Here is a 21,752-nt window from a genome sequence, read left to right as displayed (position 1 = left end):
TGTTATAGAATCCCAAAGAAAATTCTAATTCTATAAGGGACAGTAAGTTTACCTCAGTGGCCCATGCTACAGATTAACAGGTCAGCCTTCATAAACTTGAAGGAGTTTGTCTTCAAGAACTTTAAGTTTACAGCACAGGTAAATTAGAAAGGAAGAAGTTAAGGCCTCTTAGAATTAAGGAGAAGAAAGTTTCTAGGCATATAGGATGAAGACTTTTATTTGTGTGAACATACAGGGTTCCTAAAGAAGTTGATGTTTTAAGTCCTTGGATCTCACATCTTCCAAACCTAATCTGTCTACTCCAAATTTATAGAAACCCAGAGAGGTGGGAGAGAAGTATCTTGTTCAAGTTATGATTCCAGGTGAGGCAGAAATCAAGCTAAATGTAATGAACTTGCGGGGATAGAAAGTATAAGGCATAATAGATACCAGAATCTTCTGATGATTGTCAAAGGAGATGGCTTGAACTCTATGGTATAAGGAGTTAATCTTTTATGTTACCTACCTGGCTCTCCTATTGGGATGTGGAGGTTAGGGTCCATACATAGTAAATATATGGGGTTCCAGGTCATGCCAATCATTGGACTGTTGATTTTGGGGGGTGGACATCCAAAACCAAAACAAAAATAGAGCCATGAATCAAAGAAATGCTAGAGGAAAAGGGCAGGATTATGATCCTGAGTATTCTACAAAATAGGAGACCTGATCCCCTCCTCAGGTATATACCTGAATCCAGTAGACTAAAAGAACTAGAAGCTGTAAAGTATCCTCTTGAGAGATCCAACTGAAATTATTAGCTGATTATCACAGGAAGGAAACATAAAAGGCATGGTTCCAGTAGCTGTTGACTTACATTGGTCATTTGCAAAGACCAGAATATAGCTGTTCTACCTTGGGGAATGAGACAGGAGATCAACTTATAAGTCTGGTCATATGCAGTAGAGCACAGTGAAAAATGGACACCTTGCTGTAGCCCACATTATAGCAATTCCTTACCTTTGGGGAGATTTTTGTAGGCTAGGGACAAATATAGTAGTATGGTCTCTTTCCTAAGCCCATTTACCAGAAAATTTAAAAGAGACAAAGACACATTTTATGGAAGAAAGATGGCGATCACAGTAGAATGCTTGGGAAAAGCAGATTTCATTCATATGAAAAAATTTCGAAACAAAGTTTGTTGAAAAAACATTACATTTAAGTTGCATTTTTAACTCTAAACAATGAGTGTCATGTAATTTTCCCATTGAATTGAAGTAACTTTTCCTTCTCCAAGGATTAGGTTAATGAAATATGTGGATCACATATATTTTCCATATCACTAAACTTATCCATGAGTATTTTCCTAATGTGTTGGAAGACATCCAGATCAACTTCAGTTAGTGTCAGTTTCAGTTCCTAAAAGTCAGGCCTGTGTTTAGTAAATGCTAGTTTGATTTAAAGAGGCCAAATCACTGGAGAACAAAGTAGAATTTAAGCACATAACCAGCCTCTTGAGATCAAGAAGAAGCACATTGGAAAGTGCCTACAATTCAAGGAACTAGTCATTTGAGGATGGGGGTGTGTCTACTTTAAATAACAAAAATAAAATAAAACTGCTAAAGGAAGAAATTTTCTAGTTCATATGATTGCTTGGCATTTGTTTGGACTTTGGAAAAACTCAGGCTTATTGGTCAAAAATCTACTTTATAAGCTACAGAGCTTGACTTAAATGCTGTAGACACAGCCCCGGAAGCTTACTAATTCCAAATGCTCCTTAAGCATTATTCTGGAATAAAGGTCAGGAAAAAAAAAAAAGGAACTCTACCCTTTCCCTGAACCAATTCACATTAAGTAGACCTAGCATTCATATCTTCTAAGATAGTAATTCCTAGTTAGAAGAACTCAATGTGCTGTTCAGAGGTCATGTTCAGAGGTCATGTTTAGAGGTTTGATAAAGTAGGTTGATAGGCGATTGGTCCTGATTACATCTAAAGCACAGATGGGAATGGAAGCTTTGGGACTGGGAATTGGGGAGACTATTAAAAACACACATTGAAGTATCCCATATTCTCAGCTCACTTATTAGAAAGAAAAGGATCATAAACCTGAGAAAGCCTTCCTATCCTCTTTTGGGTTATAAGAAGCCATGTGGAACATGGGGCTTGTGAGAGTTATTTTAGATAAATAAGACTGACCCATGGAAATTGAGAAGAGGTTGGTAGGTGAAGACTGAAGGAGGGTTTTAAGATGAAACCAGGGGTTCAGCTCTGGATATGGAGGACTGCCATGTCTAAATCTAAAATTACACTGATTGGGATTTTATATAACAAAGTGAATAACTCGCATAGAATTCTCTTTTATTTTTCCATTTGCTTTTAAATTATGTTTCTCAAACCTTCTCTGGATACCCAATCTATATTGCGATTTGTGAAGCACCTTAAAGTGTAGTGAAGATTGGCCTTTTAAGATTCCGTATTTAAAAACACGAGTCTCTAGTGAGGCGGACTAACCTTCGTGAGCAATATGAGAAGTATTTCTAATATTTGTGTCCCTCTGAGGCTTAAAATTAGGGACATAAATTTTGCTTGTCATTTATTGCACCATCCATAATGTCACAAATCCACCAGTGGTGACAGGAAATGCCTGCAGATGCTAAAGGCAGACCAGATTATGTCTGCTTTCAATGATGCTTTAGGTTTTTGGGGCAAGAAAATTTTCCCCAGCCCTTGAAACCTAAGCAATACACACTGGCAGAAGAAAATGAGAAAAACCTAATGCTTTATTTACGCTTATATTAATATTCATCCTCACATGTCATCTAGAATAGTCAGACTGAAAGGAATCTAAATATTAAATTGACTTTTTGTTTTTTGTTTTTGTTTTTTACTATTAAACCTCTGGTGACAAGAGAATACCTTCTTTATACATATTTATGTTCTAAGTATTATATTAAAAATGAAGTAAATGAAGTCAGTATTCTTTGCTAACAAGCTGTCCACTTGGCATATTTTAATATTCTTTTCTTCTGAGGGGAGAGAAGACTTCTTATGGGCTTTAATGGTTTGGAGTACTCTTCTAAGGGTTTAAATTGAAGCCAAGGAATAGCTGAGCAGGATCTGACAAAATAGGAACATTTCAGAAGCCTGTAAATACTAACTTCGGTCTAATCAGAGGTTGAGAAATTTTTTTGTAAAGGGCTAGATAATAAATTTGTGAGGCTTTGCAGGCCAAGAGCTACGTGACTGTCACCCACCATCTGCACAACTGCTTGACTTCGCTATTGCATTACAAAAGCAATAGAAAACAAATGAGTATGACTGTGTTAAAAAACAAACAAACAAAAAACTTTACGCTGAATTTCATATAATTTTCACATCATGAAATAATTATTTTAGTTTTTCAGCCACTTAAAAATATTTCTTAGCTCATGGTCTATGCAAAAACAGGTGACAGGCTGCATTGGGCTGGAGCCTATAGTTTGCTGATCCCTGGTCTAGCATTAGAAAGTCTTAGAACTTGGAAAAAATGGTTCCATACATCAGTTTCTCTTTTTTCTCTTACACAGAGATGACAATCTGCCATGCCTCTCATGTTATCTGAATGTTATGCAAATAAAATTAGAAATTGGTAACATACAAATGCCAGGCATTTGTTCATTCCCTTGTTCGTTGGAAAGGCAATACTTTCAGCTAACTTTCTATTGTAATAGTTGTAAAAACTGTACCTTATTTCTGGAGCGTCTTTTTCTAAATAATGGGAAGCTGAGGGTTTTCTCAGGATATTGCAGGAAGAAGAGAGACAGCACTTCAGTTTTATCTAAATATTTCCTAGCTTTCTTCCCAGTGGTTTTTTCCTGACTGTCCTGATACCTTTTCATAACTTCATTCAATCTTGTAATCAGTCAATTTTGTAAGCTGTTGCTTTAAATTTGGCAGGGAGAACTAAATGAGATGTATGGTGCACTGGGTAGAACCATTCATGATTTCCTAGTGTTTGGAGTTCAGATACCTCACAAGGGAAATTAATACTATTTTATTTCCATGTATTTCTGAAATGTGGTTTATGATATTCTTTTGTTTAGTTGTAAAACAGTGTTGCTCTCAAATGTAATGTTTTAATGTGTTTTCAGGTTGTTTATAGTCATTTTCATTTGCTCTATTTAAAAATTTCAGGTGGAAAAACCTTGCAGTGGCGGTCAAGATTTGCTCCTTTATCCAGCTAAGAGAAAGCAGCTTTCGAGAAGTGAACTAGATGTTGAAAAAGTGCCTCCACCCCCACTACCTGCTCCAAAACAAATACCACCGTCAAAAGGGTGTCCAACAGTTATGCCAGGGGATTTTAAAGAGAAAGTTGGAGAGCTGCTAGTGAAATACTCAAGTGGTCTTTGGGCCAGTGCACTCCCAAAAGCATTTGAGGGCATGTACAAAGTGAAATTCCCTGAAGATGCCTTAAAAAATCTTTCCTCACTCTCTGATGTATGCACTATAGACTACATTTCTGGAAATCCCCAGAAAGCCATTCTCTATGCTAAACTTCCATTGCCCACTGACAAAACCCCGAAGGATGCAGGGCAAGCACATGGTGATTACGATATCAAATCTATGATCGAACAAGAATATTTGCAGATAGAAAAGAACATTGCCGAAACTGCCGAGACCATTATGGAGAATATAACAGTTCCTCCCTTAATCATTCCAACTGAGGCATCCCCATCTGTACTGGTGGTTGAACTGAGCAACACAAACGAAGTGGTTATCAGGCAAGTTTTATTTTCCAATTCTTTAGTACCCTGGTGTACTGTCATTACTTGGCTATTCACATGGGTGCTGGGGGTTGAGGAAGAATAATCTAAGTTCTATAGAGTTATAGTGAAGTACAAAAATATTCTTTTTTTCATGTCTTGCACATTTCTCTCAACTGCCAGAACTTACTTTGTCTGTATCTCCTAAGAGACTTAATTTTTAGTTCTTCTACTTACGGTTATATAAGTATATTTGTCTCTCCTAGTAGATGGCGAGCATCAAAGTACTTAAAAAGATTAATCTCTACATACATTCTTAATATTTGTTAAATGTTCAAAATATATAACTTATGAGAAAAGATTACTAATAGTTTTAAAAATTGGAATGATGATGTTTTCTGAACATGAAAAACTACATCAAAAGCATAATGGTAACTATATATGTCAAAAGAGCTAGTCCATAAAAAAAGCAAGTCACCCACGAGGTAGTTAATACTATTTAATCTGGGGCTCTGTGGCCTTTCCTAATATTCGAAATAGCTAAGTACCACCTTCAGAATATAATACATCAGATTAGACCTTGGACCCAAAGGTGCTTCTGTTTTGAGCCTTTTGATATCATTGCCTGGGAGGAGTCATTGTCTAAATGGCTAATGACAATTGGAATTACAAAAAACGGCCTAGCCCCAGGCGTTTGACCTGGACTTTTGGAGAAAATACAGAATACATAGAAGATATTGAAGTTTGAAGTTTCTGACTCAATGTCGCTGAATTTCTCAAAGCAGTAGCTTAGGGTATGACCGTGGCTGGATAAAACAGGAGATGGCTGAAACAGAACAAATCCAGGCTTCTTCAACCAAAATGTCCTTATAGTTTGCCCTGTTACTCCTCCAGAGAGTCAGCTGAGCTGGGAATGCCTAAAGACCGCAAAAAATAAAGTCCTTCAATGAAAGAATAGATCAAAAATATTAAAGCTCTACTATTTGAACAAACTAAGTCTGAGTGGATAATGTAATGAGAATTAAATATCTTAGGATGCTCAAACTAAATGAATGTATAGAAATTTTGGAGAAGTCTTGTTTTGTACAGGGATAGTAAACATATAAAGCTTTTATTCCAAGATGCAGTATGACCTGAAGATATAAATAGATTGCTAAGGGTTAGGGGTGCCCCTATGGTTCACTAATAAATTCAGGTAAAGGAAGGATGTTGAGCATATTGCTAACTTTTACTATATGACATTTTTTTTTTAAAAAAAAAAAGTCTGAATCTGCCTCCTTGGCAGGATCCTTCTGTATCTCTTACCAATCAGTGGTCATTGGTCCCATCGTCAGAGACCAAGCACCCAGCGTGAGCCTAGGTCAATCATGTAATTTCTGATGTTCTTCCCAAAGGTTTGGCAGGAATCTGGATCAGTCTAGGATTTCAATAGGAGGGTTCCAGTCTATTCCAGGATGATTAGATCCAGAATCCTCCGATTATTTAGATTCCTTTTTCCAGTGTAAATTTGAATCCCAGAGCCAGCATTGTACATGTTCAGCGGAAAGGCAGTGTCTCCTCTTAGAGTGACCCTAGGTCATTGGCATCCCCCACCGCCCTGAAGACAACAAATTCCATCTGGTTTGAGACCTGTTTTATACCCACATCATAACCCAGGGAGGCAGTAGGCTCTGGAAACTAGTCCTGTGGCTCATAAAGGGTCCAGAGAGGCATTGCAGCAGAATCCTCGGGTCAAGTGTGGGAATCTCTTGTCTCCAGTCTCAAAAATTAACTTTATAAAACTTTATAATTATGGCATACCTAAATTGGCCTACATACATTCTTTGCCCACTTGCTCAGGTAATTTGGGGACAATATGTGACCTCATTCTTGCCACTACCCACTATCGTACCAACCGTCATGTCACTACCCCACCCAAGCCGTGTAGCTATCCTCCTCCGCCGGTTGCTGCAGAGACGGAAGCTGCCTGCAGATCTCGTGCTGCTTCTCACCACCTTCCTTCTCCCTGGCAGGAGTCTGTTCTAGGGAGTCTACCAAACCAAGGGCTACAGCCCAGGTCTCTGCCAGTTGAGCTCCCAGGGCTGTAGCAGCACTACAGCAGGTCCCATGAGACAAGTCCCAGGACATGGGCACTTGGGCAGAATTACAGGTCTTCCAGGAAACTTTAGAACCAAGAATGCAGCTGCATTCCAGGCAGTACTTTAATATTTGTAAAGCTCAATTCATTCCTACAGCTGTTTCTGGAGTGAATAATATGCATGTAATAATTGGGTTTTTAAATAGCCATTACCTCAAAAGAAGCATTTTTTCCATTTTGTATAGGACCCTTTAAAACTTTTTTTTCCCTCTAGTAACAAATTAACTGACTATGGTGTTTTCTGCCATGCAGATAATTACCAAGAATACATGTAACCACTCCTAAAGGAGTAATTTCTTAATGTTCTGTAGGATTACTTGGACCCTAGGTAAAAGCTAGAACAATACAAAGAACAATGTATTTATGGCATATCCCCCAGTTCCCTGGCTGGGTGACAGCATAGCCTTCTAGCTAAAAACCCTTCATCCTAAGGCTGAGACAGCTCCTGTTAAAGGAGCCAAACTTGACTCACCAGGTTTTAAATCCTGGAAGGAGGCCTTTGATGGCATTGTCTCTGAGGACCAAAAGGCAAAATAAAATAGTCTCTTTGTGGCAGTATGTTTTGACAGCAATGAATTAGGACAAGGGGACTTCAGTTGTCAACACCAGAAAATTATAGAGAGAGATAAAAAAAAATTCTGAAAAAATTTTTCTCAGAAAGCAACAATTTAAAAGGCATTACCTAGAACATGTTATCTCTTTTAAGGGTGTCAGAACTCAACATTTTGTTGTAATATGTTTAAATTTGTTCAATAAGTTGGGGAGGGATTATCACATACTGTGTTTAGTGTGTGTAAGGCTTTGTTTTTCTCTGGTAAAACTTCATTGGTTTTCAGAGCTTGAGCTTTGTTCAGACCCAGCCTTAGTTAAGGCAAAGCTGTGAACTAGATGCTCTTCCAGTAATCCGAAAAGATCTACAGCAACCTTAGTCAAATCTTAAGTCGACTCTTGCTTTTCTGGCGTCCATTGGCATCTCCGTTTTCCACGGTGTCTTCCTCTCTTCTCGTCCCTGGAGTCTTTCCTCAGCCTTATCCTCCTGAAGATTCTCCAGCTGCTGGACAGTTGTCGGGCATTTGTTCTGTTTTGTGGTGTGTTGGACCGTATTCTTTTTTGCATCAGCCCTACAATGTTATATTTTCCTTAATCAAGATATAAATGTTGCTAAATACACGTTCTCCTCTCTACTGACGTAAGCAAGTCTGAGACTGGAACCAAAGGTGGCAGTAGAAACACACTAATATTAATGAAGCCCTGTAGATTGCCTCCTTCTACGTTACTTCATTTGTGTTCTCTTCCTTTAACTAACTCAGGTATGTGGGCAAGGACTATTCTGCTGCTCAGGAGTTAATGGAAGATGAAATGAAGGAGTATTACAGTAAGAACTCTAAGGTCACACCAGTCCAGACGGTGCATGTTGGGCAGTTGCTAGCTGTAAATGCTGAGGAGGACGCTTGGTTACGGGCACAGATCATCTCAACAGAAGAGAACAAAATAAAGGCAAGCACTGTTTACTTTGTCATAGCATTATGAAGACAAGCACATATATTTTCAAATAAAATGTTGCTTCTAATAGTGTATCCTAAAGACATGATAAATAAACTGTATTTAGTTTTTTTCAGAAGTTGAAAAGATAATATCTATAAAAGATTATTGCTGTCAGCTTTTAAGTAGTGATAGTTATATTATCTCAGAATTTTAGTTAAAAAAAAAAAAAGGAAAAAAAAATTCTCCTCCATTGGAGTATCTATAACCCCTAATTGGGAAGAGCCCTTTATTCCCATTCTCCAGGAATATATAATAAATACTGATCAGAGCTATGTGGGCTTTTGGTGAAGGTCAGTACTTTGGAGTGAGGGAAGCAATGCAGATCAGAGTAAATGACATTCTTCCTCTCCCCAATTCCACCGTTAGCTGAGGAGAACCCCAAACAGGACTTGAGATGTGCTCTGAGTCTTGCCCTCTCCGTCATTGTGGAAGGTCAGAAAGCTCTTTCAGCAGTCTCTTCCATCAGCAGGCTCTAGACTATTGCCCTTCCGTACCCTCAGTGCAGAGACAACTAGAGCTCTTACCCTCAAGATTCAGTTTTGTCTAGATTTTGCAAGCACAGAAATACACTTCTATTTCTTTGGCCTCTGTTTCATAATATAAAATCTGTTCCTGAAACTAACATAATATTGTATGTCAACTGTAATTGAGAATAAATTTTTAAAAATTAAAAAATAAAACCTGTCCTTTGTGCCAGCATCAGCCAGCCCCTGGCAAATAATCTCTTTTGTGTTACTAAGTGCCAATAACCATTCCGTGAACCCAGGCCTAGGTCCATCAGGTGCTCTCCCCTGAAACCCCTGCCTTCAAGCACAGTGTCAGGTGGTCAGGAAGGGATGCTTCTGTTTCTTACCTAGTCTGTTCAGTAGGAGAGGCCCTGACTTTCCACCTACCTTTTACAGAGAAATTTAGGAAATTCCTTAACCAAATCTACAGAGATAAAACTTTTTAAGTAATTTGACCTGACTTAAAAGAACCGAAAACTGCCTAACAGTTTGAGAGTTTCTTATAAAGTTAAATACTCATATGAAACAAGTGTTTACACAAGAGAAAACGTAAGTCCACAAGGTTTGTACACGTTTGTAGCAGCTTTATTATTAATCGTCCCAAACTGGAAACAACCCCAATATTCACAACAAGCGAACGTATAAACAAAACACATTTTAGTTTACTCAAATAATAGGACACTATTCAACAATAACAAGGAATGAACTACTGAAAACACAGTCACATGGATAAAAACTCACAGATGGTCATGTGAAAGAAGCTTGACAGAAAGGCGTTACACTGAATAATTCCATAGCAATAATGTCTGAGAACAGGTAAAATTCATCTGTAGTTGCAGATCAGTGGTTGCCTGGGACAGGAGGTGGAGGCAGGTAAATTGCAAAGGAGTAAGAGGAAACGTTTTGGAGCTGCAGACAAGGTCTATTACCTTGGTCATGGTGATTATGTGGGTATGTACATTTGTCAAAACACATCAAACTGTACTTTAAATGGGCATTCTTTTTTCAATAGAAATTATGCTTAAAGTTTGAAAAAAAAAATCTAGAAAAAGTTAAGGACCAAGCTGATAACTGGACCAGCAGAGAGCAGTGTGATTAGCAACTTGGGCACTAGTCCCAACTCTGCCTGTTTAATGGACGTGTGTCCTTGGTCAAGTTTCCCCCCAAGGGTCTACAAAGCAAAGGCATTAGACTAAATGATTTGGAGTTTGAGGTCTTGGACTCCAAAGACTCTGCTTAACTGTTCCCTATCTGTATCTGGAATGCCTGTCCCTGGAGACATTACATGTGTGAAAACTCTCCAATAGAGAGCCCCGTCTTCACTGGCATTGCCTCTGGGAAAGAATACCACAAAGGGGTCAACCTTTAACACACTTGTATTTGGGGGAGTGGCGGTGGGAAATGCTTGGGAGAGGGTACCATAACCAAAGCCAGAGTGCCCTCAGTGGAAGGTCAGGACCCCAGGAGGAGAGATGATACTAGGGGAAAGGGAGGGGATGGGGTGAGGGTGGTTAGCATATCTCAGAAACCTTGGTGCAGCAACAGGACAGGAAGTCTAGGTGATCAGAACCCCAGTCAGTGGGGCCCCATCACTGCTTTCTGTTCATTGAGAAACCTGAGTGGCTTCTAGTTGATAGGAGATAACTGGCCCAAATGTTCCTAGGTGAACTTCCACTTCCTGACGATTTCCCTGCCTTTAGAAAGGTCAACAAAACTTAAGCTACTTGAAGACATAGAGATTGCTTATGAAGAGACAAACTGCATGAACTCTAGTGACTCATTAACAGTGCAACATTGTTTACAATAAATACTGCAAATGCTCCACAAGGATATCTCTTAGTCTGAAATCCGCAGGGCAAAAATCACTTGGGCCTCCCTTCCTTCCTTCTTTTTACTGTGGAATTTAAGCTCTGGAGTCATTTAAGCCTGAGTTTGCATCCCACTGCGGCCATTTCTAGCTGTGTGGCCTCGGGAAAGATACTCAACTTCTCTGATTCCTTACCCATAAAATCAGATAAATTTTTTTATTCTCCACCCCCCCCCCACACACACACTATTCTGGATAGGGGGACAAGGCAGACAACAAGTCTTTGTTCTCAAGGTTACACTCTAGTGAAAAAATACAGACAACGAGCAAGTATATAATAAATAAATGAGACATTTTAAGTGCAGTGAAGGAAATAACCAGGGTGCTGTAATAGAAAATAACTGTAAATAAAAGAATAAGCAAGAAGATGGGATCTGGTTTATTGGCTTCAAAGATTGTTCCAGTACCTGTGTGGGGAATGGATTATAGTCGGGCAAGAAGGAAAGTAAGATCAGTTAGCTATTGCAATAGCTAGTAAGTAACTTGTAACCTGAATTGTGGTGGCAGTAGCAGAGACAGGTTATAGGACACCTTCAGAGGGTATTTTGAGGTAGAACTGATAGGACACTGATTCACTGGATGAGAAAGGAAAGAAAAGAGAAGATTCAGGATTGTTGGGTTTGGGACTTGAGCAATCGGATAGAGAGTGGTGCCACTTATTAAAATTGGGAAGTCAGGGAGAAGGACCAGTGTATAAGAGAATTAAGACATTGTAGATTAGAGATGAGCTTGGGGCTCAGGGAGAAGTTAGGACTCGAGATATATCTTGTTGGGAGGTATCAGCATGTAGGTGCTATTTGAAGTCATGGTACTAGGTTAAGATTACCTAGAGAAAGAATACCCATAGAGAGGAGAAGGGGACCTGGAACCAGGCTCTGAAACATCACCGGTTAGATGGTAGGCATTAGGGAAGCAAAGAAGACTGCAAGAATCGCCGAAGAAGAAAGAAAACCAGGAGGGCAGGATCGTGGAAGCCAGAACAAGAAAGTGTCTTGTTCTGGAGGGAGTGACCGGCTGTTGATCGTTGCTGAGAGCCTTGGGCTGGTGTTGGGAATAGGCAGGGTAGCTTGATATACTGTACAGCAGTAAGCGCTCAAGACAGCAGCAGTTGTAGCAAATCAGGAAACAACAGTGGCCTGATGTTGTTCCCCACACCCCCGTGAACCAGACAGGGGTGAATTTTTCCCTTTATCTGGAGAAACCTCAGCTACTTAGCAAGTCTTGTTTCTCTTGAATGCTACTATGCCTGACAGCAAGTACTGATTCCCTCCTTGCTTTCCCCAGACCTTGGCGAGTGAGAAAAAGGAACATGCGGTCACCCCCTGAGACTGGTGCCAGTTTGACCTGACCCAGGTCCACATCCTAGTGATGTCTACTGATTACTCAAGTGGCTGTGAGACCTTTGGCCACTTGATGGTGCCAGAGAATCAGAAATGGACTGGGGCCTGATGCCAGGATATGAGTCTGCTAGTGCTGCCCCCAGGGCGTTAGAGAAACACTCCTCACCAGTCCTCACAGAGCAAAGGACACAAGGGCAGAGTGTGGTGAGAGTCAGACTGGGCAATCCATGGGCAAATGCTTTATAAACTTCAGCTGCCATACAAATATATGGTGCCGTGATTCAAAAAAGAAACAAGCTCCAAACATCACAGAAACCTTTTGAAGATTTTAGAGCAGTTATTCTTTAGTCTGTTGATGCTAGAAATATATTCTGCATTCCTCAGGAATCATGATTTCACATATTATCTTCTGTTGTTGGATCATATTATCTCCATTTTAGGCCTGGGAAGAGCAGAATCCAAGTTGTAGGTGGTGGTAGCTATTAAAGGAAACAAAAGCTGCCTGAGTCCTGAGGCCTGTGAGAAGGGAGAACAGGTGCTAATTTGGGATTGGAAAAATGAACCAGTGTGCCGAATGGCTGGCTGGCTGGCTGATACGGGAACCCTTCTGGAAATCTAGGTCTAAGGGAGCATTGAGTCACGATAGGGACTCTTAAGAGATGATCCTTTTCAATATAAGATATACAGTTATCGGGTGTTCAGGGCAAAGCTTTAGTGGTGTCTCTCCTCCCCACCCCCCTTAGATTCTCTGCTGGGAGAATTTTTGTTTTGTACTTTTAGTACCATATTTAGGTACTAAGAAGCTGTGAATTTTATTTTTCTGCATTAAGTAGAATTCTCTATTACTTGATCTTTCTTTGCCATGTCTTTGCTCTGGATTGTGTTGTGTTTTTGTTTGTTTTTATAATAACTATCGTCTGCTTTAATTAGAGAATCATACTACATTTTTCACTACTTTCTCTCAGATTCTTAGTTATCACTCTAAACCATAGCTTAATGTTTCCAGGTTTTATTTTATTTTTTTAAAAAAAGGCTTTACATAGTCCTTTTCAAATGAAGATTTTATTAATACTTTAAAAATCATATCCAGGCTCTTAATGATCTGTATTAATGGTGAGAAAGTAGCCTGCAGGTTTCTGCAAACATAATTCTGTCCAGAAGATTTGGGGCCTTTTGCTGAACTAGATGAAGTCCTACCCATATTTACAGTGTAGAATTCAAGGTTACCCAGCTATGACATCATTTTTGTCATCGACAGAAATCATTTTGGTGTCTGGAAGCATAATAGCCAAGAGCAGCCATCACAAGTGCTGCTTTGGGGATTTAGACTATGATAAATACTACCAGAGTGATGCCCTCTCTAGAAACAAAATATTGTTGCCTAAGTATGCAAATCCTTAGTGGAAGTGTGTAAATCAAGAAGGAATAAGGTGATGCAGGCATTATGCATGAACCGAAGGGTAGGCCGGCCAAAGCTGGCAGAACCAGACGGGTGCGCTGCTGAGAAGCTGGTGACAGCAGGGCATCAGAGTTCAGCAGTCTTTCCTTTTCTCCCTGTTGACAAAGGCACAGTAGAGGAGTGGGGCCTGGCGGCCCGGTCCCAGGCCTAGCCTTTCTCTTCCAGGCTACGTAACAGGCACCTCTCCAGGCACATCTCAGGGAGTTGCTGCCACTTAACGTGATGATTATGAAATAAAATGGAGCCACTTAAGTGCATCAAGTGTTTTTTTTTTTTTTTAATTTTTTAAGTGAGGATAAAGAATCTTATTTGAACCTAAACGTTGTTATTTTTATTATTAGGTATGCTATGTTGATTATGGATTTAGTGAAAACGTTGAAAAGAGCAAAGCATACAAATTGAATCCCAAGTTCTGTTCACTCTCATTCCAAGCTACAAAGTGTAAGCTAGCAGGTAAGAGGAACTTTCTCTAAAGCTCTTTCCATTGCAATACATTACCACCATTGTACTTTTGGGTGGTTAAATCCTAGATACTAAGTAGCTCAAGGTTTTATAGTGTGTTATTTCTTGAAAGGTTTAAATTCATGTTTAATGTAGTCTATGTCAGACGTAATCATTATGAAAACATGATAGTTTTTCCTGTAATTTTTGTTATATGTAACATATATTTTAGTTTATTATAAAAATGTGTATTAGCCATCTCAAAGGGGTTTTGTTGTTGTTGTTCTAACTGCCATAGTCACAACTGCTGGAGGCCCTGTATTTGGGGTCTGATCAGTTTAAATCATGTTCGACATGTTGTAAAGTGGCTCTCCGCTTCATTCCCACTGAGATGGACCCTGTGGGTGCTGCTTATTACCAAGTAACACAGCCTCGTGTGTCCAAGTGCTAGTTCAGCTGTAGGTCACGTTCAGCCTCTGGCACAGTCGATGTATCACTGTGCTGGTCTTTCCTCCTCAGGGAAGCATAGAGGTGTGCACGTGTGTGAGAGTGTCATTGTAGGGATAACTGGAAAGTATGGAGGATGCAGTGGCCATGTTAACGATGAAGAATGGCATTGAAATGTGTATGCTTAGTGCCAGGGGAGCCTGAGCTCAATTAAGAAAATGATCCAAATTCTTTCATGAAAATTAGCCCTGTTAAGAAATCCCTCCTTCCTATCAGGGGTAAGTCTTTGTGTCAGAGAAGCCGGGTTTAACTCTATTGGTGAGATAAATCTCAAGTAAGTTTAAAACCCTGTTATAAACCTGTGGGAGTTAGTTTTGAAAAGAACATATCAAGACCATAGGACAAGATTTGGGATGCTGATAAAGGTTTGATAAAAGCAATAAAGTTCTATGTCTGGAGAACAGAACACGAATGAGAGAAAGCTGGCTCAGAGGGAGTCTGTGAGCTTATGTTTATGGATTTAAAGGGGGAAAAATATACAAATAGACATTATAGTACCATTGGGGAGATGATGAGCTAATTTTAGTAGATTAATTTAGAGTCGTCACATATATGATACATGGAATTACAATCTTCAAAGAATTTAAAGAGTAATTAGACTACAATAAAATTCACCTGATACACTAATCTTTCTATGATAAGTCAGGAAATTATTTGGTATCTTGGTGTACAAGAAGGAAGGAAGGAAGGAAGGAAGGAAGGAAGGAAGGAAGGAAGGAAGAGTTATTGTCTCAATTTCCAATGAATGTATGTTTATTTGATAAGAAAGAAAGAATTGTGTATATTTAGAAAATTTAAAAAGTCAAAGGTATATTTTTAGGAAGAATATTACAAATACATGACTGGCAACAGAAATTGATAACATACATATTAGTTTGTTTTTTTTTTTTTTAAAAAAATATGTGTTTGTATATAAGTGAAGGCTGTTTCTGCCAAGGTAGAAGTTCTGATTGATCATCAAATTTTCTTCTTCTTTTAAGATTGCCTGCCTTAGTGTAATCATTCAAAAGGGGCGTTCACATTATAACATATTTTAAAACCTAAAGGTAGGTTATATAAAGAAAATTGTAAAACAAAGCTTCCCTCTAAAATTTAAGAATTTATAGTAGATTCATAATTGTAATAAGTTGCCAAAAAATGCAATCGATCTATCCATCTTAAAATGATTTTGCTAATTAAGTAGAAATTTAAATATTTGATATTTTCTAGGGTTGGAAGTTCTAAGTGATGATCCTGGTTTAGTGAAGGTGGTTGAATCTTTAACCTGTGGGAAGATCTTTGCAGTGGAAATACTTGAAAAAGCTGATATTCCACTTGTTGTTCTATACGATACCTCAGGAGACGATGACGTCAATATCAATGCTACCTGCTTAAAGGCCATGTGTGATGAGTCATTAGAGGTTCACCTTCAGGTACCACTGGGCCCAATGTTGTCATCTGTTACACACATTGTAGGAAAGGAGGTTATCAGAAAAGAATGTTGTAGATTTTAGACTAACACTGCATAGAGACAGGTTATATATGTATTGAGTAAAAGGGGAAGGGAGGGCTGGAAAGGGAGAAAAATGCCAAAACATAAAAAGTAATGATTAGGAATTGGAATTTTTTAATTTTACAGTTTTTACAATGAGCATATGTTAATTTTATATGGAATTATTTTGCAAAGTTAATAGAGGAGGATAGTACAAAAGAAAGGAAAATTAGATTAATAAAGATATTTATTAAATTATTAACTTTAACATTTTTAAAATGCGAAGAACATAAATGTCCACAAAAAAGAAAACCTTTAAATAAATTATAGAACAGCCTCTTTAAAGAGTAGGATGAGATATTAAAAATGATCATTTTAAAGGCTTCATAGCTACATTGGGAAAGGTAGAACAACAGTGAATTGTCTTTATATTAGGATTTGACTAAAAATGGCTAAAATTAAACCTTTACTATGATTACAATTTTTTAAATTACTAAAATTCATGTTGCCTGTGGATATAGATTAGAAAGTAGGCTGGTAATGGGATTGATTTGGTGAGAGTTTTTTATTTTTATTTCTGTTAATGTTGCAAAAATATGTTTTATGTAATAATTCTTTTTATAAATTAATGGGGAGAAAATAAAGTTAAGGAGATTCTCAGCTTTTCAGACAATGGAAAGTAGTAATAAGTTAGTGTATACAGAATGTCAACTTTGTGCCTGACACAAATGATATCAGATATTCCTTTTGGAAAGAAGTATCTAAATTAGTTTTTTACATTTAAGTTGTGGATTTCATGCTATCCTATCTATCCCCTAGCGTAGAAGATTTTAAAATACAAAGACTTTTAATGAGATATTTAGGTAGATACCCTTTAGGTAGGTAAGAGCCATGCTTGGTTCTTCAGCACCCTTGATGTGTCCTTTGTTCCTTCCAGGTCGATGCCATGTACACAAATGTCAGAGTAACTAATATTTGCTCTGATGGCACACTCTACTGCCAGGTACCTTGTAAGGGTCTGAACAAGCTCAATGACCTTCTGCATAAGATAGAGGACTACTTCCATTGTAAGGTATGGCGGAGCATCATCTACCTCTAAAATTGTCTTAAAATTGCAAATCAGAGTGGTCACTAATTTGTATGAGTAGCTTTTGAATAGTTTGAGGTAGAATTTCTAGAATCAGGCTTAAGAACCACAGACTGCATAATTTAAAACAAAAGACAATAAAACAAAAACAAATCAACAACACCCCACCAGTTTCTGCATTGTGAAATGAGGATAATAATAGTGTGTACCCATAGGATTGTCATGTGGAGAGGTCGCAAGACAGCTTAGCACAGTGTGGGGCACATACTAAGTGTTCAACAACTGGTAGGTTTGTTATTTACAAGGCTCAGTTGATGATCCTAAGTGCAGCTGCGTGTGTCTGTCTGCTAGAGCCAGCTGGCTCCTCTGCCTTGGGCAAAGATGAAATTTAGGAGTAGAATAAGACTTCTAAGGCATCACTCCTAAGCTCTTTACAGTCCCTGAGAACCTACCGCCTCAGTATATGTGGTTCTACAATTGAAATTTATTTAAAAAGCATCTTACCCTTTAATTCTTTTCTTTTTTTTTTCTTTTTTTTCTTTTTTTTTTTTTTAGCATTTTATTATTAGTTTCAAGTATACAGTACATTGGTTAGACATTTATAGAGTTTATGAAATGATCCCCCTGATAATTCTTTTCTGAATCAGGATATCTAGAGGTTTTGTTTTAAGGTTCTAAGGTGATTTGCTTACCTTCAGTAGGACATTATAGTCATCATCCAGAATGTGCTGTAGTTCCCAAGTGACTAAACCCTAATGCCACTTCAACCCAGGCCCTCTCGCCCCTGGAAGTGAACCCTTTCCTCTAACCTGCAAAGCACACAGAGCACCTCGTGGCACTTATGTAGCAGCATCAAATTTTAACTATTTGAGGATTTGTTGCTGTACTAGGGTGTAGGCTTCTTGAGGGCAGAGACTGAACTTTACCTGGCACTGGTAAGTACCTAGTTCATTTAGATACTATAGTACCTAATTCAGTGTCTTATGTAGAATAGGTATTCCAAAGTACTTGCCGAATCAGGTTAAACCTATATTCAGACTACAGCCTAGAATTGAGGCATTAGATCTATAGCTTTATCTTTTTCTGTGTTACGGATGTTTTAAATATATATATATATATTACTTAAGTTTAATTTGTTAATCTGTCTTGGAGAAATCTGAGACACCCAGAGAGGCTGATTCCAGTGGCTCATTCGCACGCATGTGCTTATGACCTATGGCGGTGAAATGCACTCTTCATAGTCCCTGGTGCTCTTGTTACCCGAGTGGAGACATTACCTGTGGCGGGGGGCGGGGAGGGGGGGGAATACACCCACTCACCCTGAAGGAAAGAGACCATGGCAAGTCCCCAGCTTCAAGCTACAACAGAAGAGGAGGTTGAAGAGACCTATGCCGTCATGTGTTGACATTTCACTGGCACTGATATCCGTATTTGTGTTGACAACATTTGTTTTGGAAATAAAATCTTATTTTTGAATCTATATGTAAAAAGATGAAAAGAAGAGGCCTTAGGTTGGACAGCCAGCCCAACCTCCTCACTTTTATCCAGCCTGTTGGCCCCCTCTTTGTCAGATTCATCCTCTCTCTTTGTGTTTAACTGATGGCACCAGAGCCTGGATGAATCATACTGACCTCCACACTGACATTTTCAGACATTTTAACAGAGCTGATTTATAAGCCATGTGCAAGGAAGGAGAATAGATCACCGCCATCAACAAATGTATGAGAAACAAGGCAGAAATTCTGTAACCCCCTGGACATGCCCTGCATCCACTGATTACACATGGGTGAAACAGTTGGCCTGTGCCACAGCGTTGTTTTTTTAACGGTGTAGCAATATGCTCTTTGCTAAGAGTAATAAAAGTGTCATGCTATTCTGTTTTGTAGCACATGACCTCAGAGTACTTCGTTTCCTTACCCTTCTGTGGGAAAATCTGCCTCTTCCATTGCAAAGGAAAATGGTTACGAGTTGAGGTAAAATCAGTCACTTGACTCTTTTTAAACTTCTTACGAAATATTTCAGATATACAAACAAGTTTTTTAAAAATATAGTAAGCATCTACATACTCATCGTCGGTTTAAGAAGTAACACATGACCAATATGGTCGACGTTCCCTCTGCGCACCCCCTGTCTTCTCCCACCCCTGGGGGAGCAGCCAGCTGAATTTGGTGTTTCTCATTCCTATTCATTTCTTTATACTTTTACTATATGTGTATCTATATGCACACATTTTTACCATCTATATATTTTCGTATATAGGTAGTAGAAATATAGAAATGAGTATGTATATAGAGTATAGTAAAAAATGAGTAAAATATAAATGAATAAATGTTTTTAAAATTTAAAATTATGTAAATAGTAAAAAGTATTGATTCTTCTGAGACATACTTTCTCATTCTTTATGTTTGTGAGATTCATCCATGTCGATGTGTAGCTCTAGTTCATTTGTTTTCACTGCCGTATGACCTAACAGCGTATGAACATGTCAATGTTACCACTTCATTCTCCCGATGATGGATATTTAGATAACAGCGCTTACCATGAACTTTCCTGTGCCTATCTCCCAGGGTACATATGTAGGAATGGAATTTCTGGGCATAGGGAATGCATATCTTCAGCTGCACTAGATATTGCCTCTCCCTATCATCACTCTCCCTCCAAATACATCCTGAGTAGTCTGCGTTCACTTTCTCCTCCACCTTCCAGTCAGTCCTCAGCCACTGCTGTTTGCCTTTTGCCTGCATTTCATCAGAGAGCCTGTTCTTGCAACAGCACCTGAATTGTACACTCATCTAATTAGTAACTTCTAGGTCTTATTTTATCAGACCTCTTTGCTACATCTAACAAGTGTTGAAACTTGAAATTCTCTTCTCACTAGGCTACCATATTATCAAATCCTCCTAATTTTCCTCATGATATTCTAATGATTCCTTCTCTTATTTTTCACCTAAAGCTCTCCCTCATCCCTATCACTGAAGTGTCAGTTAGTGTCCCCAAGTTCTATCCTGGATCTTCAATCTTTTTAGCCTCTGCATCCTTCTAGGTAATCACATCTCATAGTTTCAGTTATCATCTTTGTCTTAATGTCTCCTAAAGTCATTTTCCAGACCTCAATGAGGTTCAGATTTGGGCAAAAAAGCCAGCCTAATTGTCTGTCTCACAAATTTCTCAAGCTCTACATGTCTGAAACCAAAATTATCTTTCTCCATCCTTATCTTCCTCCTATGTCTGTGTTTTGGTGGCACCTCCATTCCTGTAGCTATTCAAGCTGTCCCCTAAGAGTTATCTTTGTCTTCTCTATCTTCTTCAGCCCCTAGTGCAACTAATCACCAAATTGCCAATTTTACAGCTTTGTCATTTCTTATCTAGATCACTGCAATACCATACCAACTCATTTCTCTACCTTTACTCTTCTTCCAGTTAAGCTCCATACTACTAGAGTAAGCAACCCAAAGTGCAAATAATAGCAAATAATATGTTCAATGTTTGATGAGGCTTACTGTTTCCCAGACACTAAATGTTGTTAAATGTTGCATGACCGATCTCATTTAATCTTTACAAAACCCTACTATCTCCATTCTTACTGATGAGGAAAGTCATTGAACTAGAAAGTAGGAGAGATGAGATTTAAAACCCAATCTGTCCAATTCAAAACCCTCACCGAGTCTTACCACCAACAGTATATGGCTTTTTCTAAAGCTGACCGTCTCATTCTTCTACTTGAGACTCGACGTTGGCTTCTTCTCATCTACAAGGTAAAGCCTAAGTTCCTTAAAACATTATATCCAGCTCTCTAAGACCTTGCCTGTGCCTATCTCCAAGCTTTATCTCTTGCCTTGCCCTCACTGCATGCTCCAACATAACCAAAACGCTTTCAGGCCCCACACGTGAGAAGTATGTGTGTCTTTGCCCATCCTCTCCCCTGTTTGAAATGTCCAGATTAGCCCCTCACTAGACTCCTACCAACCTGTTTTACTCCCGTTCATCATTTAAGGTCCAGCTCTGAAAAGACATACATTTGTGAAATTTCTGAAATTCAAGTTGTCGAAAAAGGAAATACAGATGTTTAATAAATGTGATTATTTCTTAAAGGAGCATAAAGTCACACAATTTAAATTATCCATCCAAAAGTTTAGAGAAGTTACACTGTATCTCTGTGTTAGATTTATGTAACATTAAAATGATATAGAAGACTAATGACATGAAATATTTTTGAGACATTGAGCAAAAAGTAGTCAATTATGAAATAGTTTATACTAATATGTTCTAATTTTTATAAATCTAATTTTTTTGTAAATGCACAGATAAAAGATAAGAAGGGTAATTGTAGTCTATAGTAGATTACAAGTGATTTTTATGTCATTCCTGTAAGTAAATTTTCTACAATTAAAAAGAAGAAAAAAACATAAATTTTAAAGGAAGGTACCAATTTTAGGCATTCCTTCCTCCTGAAAGCTTGCCGTGACATCTGCTTCCTGGCTGGATCAGGTACCCATCCTCTGAGTTCTCATAGTACTCCATATATAACTTTATTATTGCCCTAAGTATATTATATTGTGGTTATATAATTGTGTTATCTCTCATGAGACTAGGAGCTCTTTGAGATGGAGAAGTATATCTGTGTGGCCCAGTTATGCCTGGATGTAATAAGCATTCACTATATACCATCCAT

At 38.5% G+C, this 21,752-nt stretch overlaps 1 protein-coding gene across 2 annotated transcripts in view; it reads left to right on the top strand.

Moving 5' to 3' along the window:
• The window catches only part of TDRD7 (tudor domain containing 7), a 62,642-nt gene that overhangs the window by 28,375 nt on the left and 12,515 nt on the right, over positions 1–21,752 (top strand). The window contains exons 7-12 of one of the 2 annotated variants that reach the window (XM_016146268.2): positions 4,152–4,738; positions 8,168–8,354; positions 13,916–14,027; positions 15,732–15,934; positions 16,931–17,065; positions 18,967–19,053. In XM_016146268.2, the coding sequence (XP_016001754.2) occupies positions 4,152–4,738; positions 8,168–8,354; positions 13,916–14,027; positions 15,732–15,934; positions 16,931–17,065; positions 18,967–19,053 (1,311 nt within the window). The remainder of the gene's footprint in view (positions 1–4,151; positions 4,739–8,167; positions 8,355–13,915; positions 14,028–15,731; positions 15,935–16,930; positions 17,066–18,966; positions 19,054–21,752) is intronic. The other variant, XM_016146269.2, reaches the window with a different exon arrangement.

Source organism: Rousettus aegyptiacus, unplaced genomic scaffold (assembly GCF_014176215.1).
Source record: "Rousettus aegyptiacus isolate mRouAeg1 unplaced genomic scaffold, mRouAeg1.p scaffold_m13_p_3, whole genome shotgun sequence".
Taxonomy (NCBI): domain Eukaryota; kingdom Metazoa; phylum Chordata; class Mammalia; order Chiroptera; family Pteropodidae; genus Rousettus; species Rousettus aegyptiacus.
The sequence above is the reverse complement of the archived record's forward strand: the minus strand, read 5'-3'. Positions and strand labels throughout refer to the sequence as shown.